Source organism: Lactuca saligna, chromosome 4 (genome assembly GCF_052625555.1).
Source record: "Lactuca saligna cultivar CGN05327 chromosome 4, ASM5262555v1, whole genome shotgun sequence".
Classification (NCBI taxonomy): domain Eukaryota; kingdom Viridiplantae; phylum Streptophyta; class Magnoliopsida; order Asterales; family Asteraceae; genus Lactuca; species Lactuca saligna.
Genome location: NC_136420.1, coordinates 251,671,518 through 251,681,826, shown reverse-complemented (window position 1 = coordinate 251,681,826; position 10,309 = coordinate 251,671,518). Strand labels below are relative to the sequence as shown.

The 10,309-nt window shown below is 37.5% G+C and overlaps 1 protein-coding gene across 1 annotated transcript; it reads left to right on the top strand.

Annotated features, from left to right (window-relative positions):
- The first annotated feature begins 272 nt into the window (after window positions 1-272).
- On the top strand, window positions 273-10,034 carry LOC145043477 (CELLULOSE SYNTHASE INTERACTIVE 3). Its single transcript, XM_078992142.1, has 8 exons — window positions 273-383; window positions 576-653; window positions 964-1,056; window positions 1,348-4,357; window positions 5,302-7,846; window positions 7,948-8,402; window positions 8,686-8,802; window positions 9,596-10,034. Exons 3-8 carry the CDS (start codon window positions 1,004-1,006, stop codon window positions 9,791-9,793), a joined length of 6,378 nt encoding a protein of 2,125 aa, XP_078848268.1. The 5' UTR covers window positions 273-383; window positions 576-653; window positions 964-1,003; the 3' UTR covers window positions 9,794-10,034.
- The last annotated feature ends 275 nt before the right edge of the window (window positions 10,035-10,309 follow it).

Here is a 10,309-nt window from a genome sequence, read left to right as displayed (position 1 = left end):
ATTCATTATGACAACTTAAAATGATTTTTGATAATGTTTTTTTTTTTTTTGTTGGAGGACTTTCCTTTTAAGAACATTATAATCCGATTATTTACACCTAAAAATTAAACCTTTTTTTAATATTTTTTTCTATTTATTCTTTTATCGATATTAAATATTAACATATAACATAACATAGATAGAATAATATATTAGATGAAAATAAGTAGTATATTTAATTTCTCTTTACAACTAAAGTGGTAAATAAAGGAAATGATGGTTTTGAACTGCGTAGTAAAGAGTTGCAAACCCAGTGGAAAAGGAAACTCCTTTCTCCCTCAATCGACAGACGACGGGGACCCGCCTTCACTGTTGATAATTGCACCAACGATTAAATCTTGCAGGTAATTTACAATGCCATCGTTCGATTAATGTTGTGCCGACGTTCTTCCTGTTAAAACCCCTACATTTCCTACAGTGAATTTCTGATCTCATCTTTAAACACTCATTATTGGGCATTGAAGTCGTTCATAATGTACTCAGCTCTTCCCATTCATGCTCAATTTTACCTAATACGTTACTCAAAATCTGATCAGGATACACCGTTTGATGTTCCTAGTTCCAGACCACTCTTTGCGAGACAGCATTTTCGTTATATACATGTATTAACTGAGGTAAATGTTGTTATGATCTCCAATTATACCTGTAACTACGTTTTTTTTTTTTCATTTACTACTCCATCATTTCCATATTTAGGGTCTATTTTTCTTTGTTAAATACCTAAATCCTATGTTTCTGCAATTGCGAGCCATAAACTTTAGGGCCATTGTGTCTGTTTTACAGTAAATGAGATCCTTGTTTTGATTATTTGGATCATTTCTCTTTGTTTCAAGACTTGGTGTTTTGATGCCTTGGATTTTAAGTACTTGATTCAATTTCGACTGGTGGATGAGATGTAAGAAAATTGATATCTGTAACATGCAGGAGGCTGTAAGGGGTACTTTCAAGTGAAGTATTGGTTAAAATGTCAAAATATCCCTTCCTTGATCCACCAGAGAATGCTGCACCTGGAAATAGGTTAGTGGTGCTTTCTCTGTTTGATTAATAATCTTACTGGCTTGGAAAAATTGACTGCTCTGTATACATTATTCTGAGAAAGGCAATCTATATCCTTAACATACATGCAATCACATAGTTTAACAAAAAGAAAACATTGAATGGACCTTCATATTCACAAAGCACCTTGAAAACTGTTCTGCAATGAACAACTATAATCTTTTCACTTTGTTTAATAACTTGAGTAACATGTTCATTTTGGTATATTTATGTTACATGCTGACTGATGGATACACTACGATGACATAACAGGACCTCAAATGGAAACACCAAAACAGATGAGGCTGAAAGTACAATGTCCATGGTTGCTCAATTTCTTGAGCAGCTTCATGGAAACATCTCTTCATCGCATGAAAAAGAAGTTATCACAACACGATTGCTTGCCATTGCTAAAGCAAGAAAGGAAGCACGTGGTATCATCGGTTCACATTCTCAAGCAATGCCATTGTTCATATCCATCCTTAGAAACGGTAACCCATTGGCAAAACTAAATGTTGCTGCAACATTGACTGCTCTGTGTAAAGATGAAGACTTAAGACTAAAGGTTCTTCTAGGTGGATGCATTCCACCACTTCTGTCACTACTTAAATCAGAGTCAACCGAAGCCAAAAAGGCAGCAGCTGAAGCCATCTATGAAGTTTCTTCAGGTGGTCTTTCAGAGGACCATGTGGGTATGAAGATATTTGTTACAGAAGGTGTAGTTCCAACTCTGTGGGAACAGCTAACTTCCAAGAACAGACAGGACAAAGTGGTTGTAGGGTTTGTCACTGGGGCTCTAAGAAACCTTTGTGGTGACAAAGATGGATACTGGAGAGTTACTCTTGAGGCGGGTGGAGTAGATATTATTGTTGGGCTGCTTTCTTCCAACAATGCTGCTATTCAGTCCAATGCTGCTTCTCTTTTGGCTCGTTTGATGCTCGCCTTCAACAATAGCATGCAAAAAATCATGGATTCTGGAGCAATTGAGGCTTTACTTGGACTCTTGAATCAAAAAAATGATATCCCTGTTAGGTGTAGTGCTGCGGATGCTCTGGAGGCTCTTTCATCAAGGTCAGCCAAAGCAAAGGAAGCTATTGTTGATGCCAATGGTGTTGCCATTCTGATTGGTGCTGTGGTTGCTCCATCCAAGGAGTGTATGCAGGGAGAAGGAGGCCAAATACTTCAGGGACATGCAACACGTGCATTGGCAAACATATGTGGTGGAATGTCTGCTCTTATCCTACATCTAGGAGAGCTTGCTCAGTCTACATCTGTTGCTGATATAATCGGAGCACTTGCTTACACACTAATGATCTTTCAACCAAATCTTGAAGACGAACCACTTGATGCAACGAAAATAGAAAACATTTTAGTTGCACTTTTGAAACCCCGGGTAAATAATTTTATACTTGAGGCAATGGCTAGCTTGTATGGCAATGATTGCCTCTCAACAAGTCTTAACCAATCAGAAGCCAAGAAGGTGTTGATCGGGCTTATAACAATGGCATCATCAGATGTGCAACAGTATCTGATAACCTCTCTGATAAGTTTATGCTGTGATGAGGTGGACATCTGGGAAGCCATCAGAAAGAGAGAGGGAATCCAGTTACTTATATCTTTTCTAGGTTTATCAAGTGAAGAACATCAAGAGTATGCTGTTTGGCTGCTTGCACTCTTGACGGATCAAATAGACGACAGCAAGTGGGCAATTACTGCTGCTGGTGGTATTCCGCCACTTGTACATTTACTAGAAACTGGATCCGATAAAGCGAGGGAGGATGCAGCTTATGTTCTGTGGAACTTATGCTGTCACAGTGAGGATATCTGTGCATGTGTTGAAAGTGCTGAAGCTATTCCTGCTTTCCTATGGTTCTTGAAAACTGGTGGACCAAAGGGACAAGAAGCCTCAGGTAAGGCACTAAGAAAGCTTATACGCAAGGCAGATGCTGCGACTATTAATCAGCTACTAGCTCTGCTTTGGGGGGACACCCCAAAATCAAAAGCCCACATAATTGAAGTACTAGGTCATGTGCTTACCATGGCATCACATTATGACCTTGTTCAAAAAGGATCAGATGCTTATAAAGGGTTGAGATCACTTGTTCAGATTCTTAATTCTTCAAATGAGGAAACACAGGAACATGCAGCTTCTGTCTTGGCTGACCTCTTCAGCATTCGTCAAGATATATGTGATAGTCTTGCAACTGATGAAGTCGTGCATCCTTGCATGAAGCTTTTAACAAGCAACACTCAAATCATTGCCACTCAATCAGCTCGGGCCTTGGGTGCTTTGTCCAAGAACAAAATGTCTTATATTGCAGAAGGGGATGTGAAGCCTCTGATCAGATTAGCCAAAACATCATCTTCCATTGATGCTGCAGAGACTGCTGTATCTGCATTAGCAAATCTTTTGTCTGACTCACAGATTGCTTCAGAGGCATTGGGAGAAGATGTTGTATCTGCTTTGACAAGAGTGTTGGGAGAAGGAAGTTTGAAAGGTAAGAAAGATGCATCGCGTGCACTTCTTCAATTACTTAAACATTTCCCATTAAGCGATGTTCTCACAAACAGTGGTCAATTCCAATTTGCGGTTCTTGCTGTTGTTGATTCCATGAATGATGGGACTGATGCAGCCGAAGCTTTAGAAGTACTTTCTTTATTGGCTAAAACAAAGCAAAATGTTGACACAACATACTCCCCATGGTCTGCCCTTGCTGAAGTTATCTCAAGGTTACAACCTCTTGTGTGTTTTCTAGCTGAGGGGCCTGCTTCTGTGCAAGATAAGGCAATTGAAGTTCTATCCAGGCTTTGTGGAGAGAAACCTGTTGTTGTAGGTGACTTGTTGGTGTCAAATTTGAGAGCAATAGGTGCATTGGGTAACAGGATACTGAAATCTACCAGTCTAGAAGTGAGAGTTGGGGGAATTTCACTGCTCATTTGTGGTTTGAAGGAGCACAGAATGGAAACCATGGAAGCACTTGATGCTTCAGGGTACTTAAAATCTGTTGTGTATGCATTGGTAGATATCATAAAACAAAGTTCGGATTGTTACCCTCTTGAAGTTGAGGTTAGAACTCCAAGGGGTTTGGCTAACAGAACTGGCTTCCATGATGGAGGCGAGTTTGATGTGCTTGATCCTGGTGCTCTCTTGGGAGGTACAGCTGGCCTGTGGTTGTTATCAATTCTTTCTATGTGTGGTGAGGAAAACAGGCGTATTGTGGTGGAAGCTGGGGTACTTGAAGTTCTCTCAGACAAGCTAGAGAAATATACTTTAAATTCACAGGTGGGTCCCGTATGTTCTCATTTTTCTAAAAGCATAACCGGATTACTACCACTTAACCACCCACTGAGATTATGTGGCTGCGACAAAAACAGTTCATTCAAATACATAAAAGTTTTAATTCCTAGAAAGGCCTTACATTTTGACATTTTTATGAAAAAGGCACAGTTTTTTTCTTCGTTTTAGTCTGCAACTTTGAAGAAATTTGTATTTTAAGGATCTATTACCCATTCAAGAAAGCTCTTATAGTTTGACATGTTTTATAAGAAATACACAAAGTTATGGGTTGTTATTACTTTGTCTTTGTTAAGGGCTTTCTTGGAATTAATCATTTTATGAAATGCCAGGTCAGCATCTCGGCCTGTTCAATGAGTAAAAAATCCTTAAAATAACAAGTTTCCTCATAGTTACAGGTTTAAATGAAGAAAAAAATTACATGATAAAATGTAAGGGCTTTCTTGGAAGTAACCCTATAATCATCTTTATGTTGGGTAATGAGAATTATGATTTTGTGAAAATGTTAATGAGTATATGTATTTATACATGTCAAAGACAAGCCTCTGAAAAAGTGCTAATGCATATTTTCAGAAATTGAATAAGGTGCTGTTTCTTTTGACTTAATAGACTTAATGTAGAATGGACTTAGTCTGATAAGTTATATATGGGTGTTAATGTGTAAAGAACGACTTAATGGAGAATGTCAGGCTTTTTTCCATGAAGACTTATCCTAACCTTTAACAAGTTTGCCTTTATTTTTTCCTTCTTCTTCTCTAAGTGTGCTGTCATTTTTTTAAAATATTTTTGAACATCTTTATCCAGACAGCACTTAATGCGAAAAAAAACAGGGCTTAAGTGAATGAACTAATATTAGCTAACAGATGTCCATGCATTAGGGTTAAACAGCATCTGTTTGATACTTCTAATAAGTAAGCTTCTCTTTTTTCCAGGCAGAGTTTGAGGACAATGAGGGCATATGGATAAGTGCTTTGCTATTGTCAATATTGTTTCAAGATGAAAATGTGGTGTCATCATCATTAACCATACGCATCATTCCATTTTTAGCAAATCTTGTCAAGTCTGATGAAATTCTTGACAAGTTCTTCTCTGCTCAAGCCATGGCTAGTCTTGTATGTAATCGAAATATCAAAGTAAATCTTGCAATTGCAAATTCAGGTGCAGTTGCTGGCTTAACAACAATGATTGGTTACATAGAAGCAAATATGTCAGACCTTTTTGCTATATCTGATGAATTCTCATTGTCCCGTAATCCTGATCAAATTGTTTTGGATAATCTTTTTGAAATTGAAGAAGTCAGAAACGGGTCAACAGGTTCCAAAACTATTCCTCTATTGGTGGATCTTTTGAGACCAATGCCAGATAGACCATGTGCCCCTCCTTTTGCTGTTTCCCTTTTGACCTCCATTGCAGATGGAAATGATGCAAACAAACTTCTCATTGCTGAAGCTGGAGCACTTGATGCTTTAACAAAGTATTTATCTTTGAGCCCTCAAGATTCAACCGAGTCTGCCATTTGTGAACTTCTGAGAGTACTTTACACCAATCCTGATCTTCTTCGTTACAAATCAGCCGTTTATTCGTTAAATCAACTGATAGCTGTTCTTCGTTTGGGATCAAGATCTACTAGATTAAATGCTGTTAGAGCTCTCAATCAGTTATTTAATGCTAATGATTTAAGAGAATCTGAATCGGCTCTTCATGTGATTCAACCATTGATTGATATGCTGAATGCAGCATCTGAAAGCGAGCAAGAAGCCGCTCTTCTCGCTTTGATGAAGTTGATTTCAAACGACACTACAAAAGCAGCTACAGTTGTTGATTTTAAAGGAAACCCCCTCGAGAGTTTATGTAGAATTTTATCTTCCAGTTGTACAATAGGATTAAAAACCCATGCTGCAGCTTTCTGTTCTGTGCTTTTCGGTAATTCAGTAATTCGGGCATTGCCAGTTGCCTGTACATTCATCGAGCCTCTCATACTCTTAATGCAATCTGATGATGATTCAGCAGTGGAGTCTGGTGTTTGTGCTTTTGAGAAACTTTTAGACGATGAACAAGCAGTGAGTGTTGCAGCAGATTATGATGTCATCGATCTTCTTGTCGGTTTGATTTCTGGATCAAATGATGCTCTCATCGAGGCCAGTATTTCAGCACTTATTAAGCTTGGAAAAGACCAAACTTTAAGAAAGTTAGATATGGTAAACTCCGGGGTCATTGATAATTGTCTTGCTTTACTCCCAACTGCCTCAAGTGGTTTATGTTCCTCAATCTCTGAACTTTTCAGAATCTTGACAAACAGCAGTGCGATTTCAAAAAGCGCATCCGCTGCTACAATTGTGGAACCCCTTTTCATGGTTTTAAATCGACCCGATTTTAGTCTGTGGGGACAACACAGTGCTCTTCAAGCACTTGTTAATGTTTTGGAAAAACCACAAAGCCTTGTGAATCATAAAATCACTCCTAGTCAAGTAATCCAACCCTTAATTTCATACATTCAATCACCATCTCAAGCCATCCAACAACTCGGCACCGAGTTGCTTTCTCATTTGCTTGCACAAGAGCACTTTCAACAAGACATCACAACACAAAATGCAGTTGTCCCACTCGTTCAGCTTGCAGGAATTGGAATCTTGAGTTTACAGCAAACCGCGATAAAAGCATTGGAAAGCATTTCAGTGACATGGCCAAATGCGGTTGCTGATGCTGGCGGGATTTTTGAGCTTGCAAAAGTTATTATACAAGATGATCCTCAACCATCTCATGAGTTATGGGAATCGGCTGCGATTGTTCTCTCAAATGTTTTGCACTTTGATTCTGACTACTACTTCAGAGTTCCTTTAATTGTTCTTGTGAAGATGTTGAACTCAAATGTAGAGTCCACCATTTCCGTTGCTCTTGATGCGTTGATTGTTCAAGAAAAGTCAGACGAATCAAGCGCGACATTGATGACCGAAGCTGGTGCCATTGATGCTTTACTTGACTTACTAAGATCTCACCAGTGTGAGGAAGCTTCCGGAAGATTACTTGAAGCTTTGTTTAACCATGTGAAGGTACGCGCAATGAAGCTTTGTAAACACGCGATAGGACCTTTAGCACAGTATCTGTTGGACCCGCAAACTAGATCGGTGCCAGGTAAGCTTCTTGCGGTTCTTGCTCTTGGTGACCTGGCACAGCATGAGGGACTAGCGCGTGTTGGTGATTCTGTTTCTGCGTGTCAGGCGTTGGTGGGGTTGCTTGAAGATCAATCGACTGATGAGATGAAGTTGGTGACGATTTGTGCGTTACAGAATTTTGTTATGTATAGTAGAACTAATAGGCGAGCTGTTGCTGAAGCTGGTGGGATTTTAATTATTCAAGAATTATTGTTGTCTCCTAATTTAGAGGTTGCTGGACAGGCGTCATTGCTCATCAAGTTTTTATTTTCAAATCACACCCTTCAAGAATATGTATCAAACGAGCTTATTCGGTCTTTAACAGGTGATACCAGACTTGCTTTTTTTTTTTGTTAGCAATGATTTTATTTTAAATTATTACAGTTTTGGTCCTGTGTTATTGACATCCGTGTTACTGTTTTGCAGGTGCTTTAGATAGAGAATTATGGGCAACAGCAACTATAAACGAAGAGGTTCTGAAGACAATCCACGTCATCTTCTCAAACTTCCGGAAACTTCATGTTTCAGAAGCTGCGACTCTGTGTATCCCTCATTTATTAACAGCTCTTAAATCCGGCAACGAGGCTGCTCAAGATGCTGTTTTAAACACATTATGTCTGTTGAAACGTTCATGGGCAGTTATGCCTATGGAGACATCAAAATCCCAATTAATGATTGCATCAGAAGCTATTCCCATCCTCCAAATGATGATTAAAAGCTGCCCCCCGGAATTCCATGAAAGAGCAGAGAGCTTGTTGAATTGTTTACCTGGTTGTTTGATCATTACGGTCAAACGTGCTACCAACTTAAAACGTGTCATTGGAGGCACAAATGCTTTCTGTAGACTCAAAATAGGTCAAGGCCCTTCCCACCAAACAAAGGTAATGAAATCTTTCTTCATTATGATTTATGACAACATGCAGGAACTGATGTCAATTGGACAAAAAAAAATATATATATATATATATATATATATATATATATATATATATATATATTGCAACTTTTTTCCCATCTAATAAAAAATATATATGGAACAAGGTGGGATATAGGATCCCTCATTTGTGCAAAAGACGTAAACGCCCTCCTTGTCCCAATCCTCAAAAATAGCCCTAGAAAGCTTGAAGATGGAATTGAAATTTAATGGTATTTGATGATGTTCAGGTTGTGAGTCGCAACACATCTCCGGAATGGAAAGAAGGGTTTACATGGGCTTTTGATGTCCCTCCAAAAGGACAGAAGTTACACATCCAATGCCTTAGCAAAAATACTTTTGGGAAGGTAAAATTAAAATTATAATCCCCTTCAAACTGCTCTCTTATCTATTATCTGTGCCTTTAAAAGTCTCAAACATTATACGTTTTTTTCTAATGGGTTGAAATTGAATGCAAGAAACCGCAACATGCTTTCTTTTATTTGTTTTCATAATAGCATCCTACATTCATTTCTTCCTATTATTTTGAAAAATCTACCCAGTTATAGCAATGCCATCAAGAAAGAAAGCAATTTTCACCTTTTTCAAGGGAAAAGGTTAAAAATGGCCTACCAACTATTCCATATTTCCATTTTTAGTCACTAAACTTATACTGTCCACTTTTAGGCGATAAACTTTCCAAAATTGTCTCATTTTAGTCCCTTTAACCTACTATAGCCCTTACATGATTAAAATAAGACAGTTTTGGAAAGTTCATTACCTAAAAGTGGACAAATGGAATGCTTCGTTGGTCACTTTTTACCTTTTCCCATTTTTCAAAGCAGAATGTCCACTTTTAGCTAGTTAAAAAAAAATTAAGCACTTCAAAAGGTTGCAAGTATAAGGTAACGATCAAACTTATATTGAAGGATAAAAGTCAAGAAAATCAAATTTCTTTATTTTATCTGTTGATTATAATATCCTACCTTCAGTTCTTCCGTTACAGTTTGTATTTTCAAAAATCTATCAAATAATAGCAGTGTCATTCAAAACAAAGCAAGTTTGAATGCTATAATCGGGTAGATTTCACAAATTATAAAGTCCTAATAAAAATAATATATATTATAATCGTGTGTGTGTGTGTGTGTGTTTGTGCAACAGACAACCCTGGGGGAAGTGACAATCCAGATTGACAAAGTTGTGAGCGATGGAGTATACAGTGGGGTTTTTAGCCTTAGGCATGGGCACAGCAGCAGCAACAAAGAGGGATCTTCAAGTTCAAGAACACTTGAAATCGAGATTACATGGTCCAACAAGACATCAGATGATAATATCACAGATGAGGGATCGGTTTTGTAAAACTTGCAAGATGAAGGTGTAAAATGTAAAACAAGGGGATTGTGTTTGTGGTGTACAGTATAGTACAGTGTGTAGATGAGAAATGAGAAGTAGATATAAGATATGTGTGGATAAACATGATGCCAAAAAGTAGATATGGCTTCCAAAATTCCAAGTGCCTTCACTTGTTATGTATACATATACATGCTACAAAATTTGGCACCTCATTAATTAATCACTCAAAACTGCATGCACCAACCAACCAAGCCTACAATAACGACCAATATATATATATATATATATATATATATATATATATATATATATATATATATATATATATATATATATATATATATATATGACAATAAAAATAAATAAATTAACAATCAAATTAAAGTTGGTCTAGGTTTTTTTAATACAAATTACAAATATAGCTATATATCTGTTATATGTATCAAACTATCAATAAAATGAGATAATATAACAATTACCTACAATATTATAAAATTGTAATTCATAAAAGGGTTAATTACT

Excerpts from the sequence above, each read along its gene's own strand:
- LOC145043477 (XM_078992142.1), top strand. The coding sequence starts at position 1,004 with ATGTCAAAATATCCCTTCCTTGATCCACCAGAGAATGCTGCACCTGGA. Across the intron at positions 1,057-1,347 it reads AATGCTGCACCTGGAAATAG|GACCTCAAATGGAAACACCA; the intron begins GTTAGTGGTGCT and ends ATGACATAACAG. Across the intron at positions 7,847-7,947 it reads GCTTATTCGGTCTTTAACAG|GTGCTTTAGATAGAGAATTA; the intron begins GTGATACCAGAC and ends ACTGTTTTGCAG.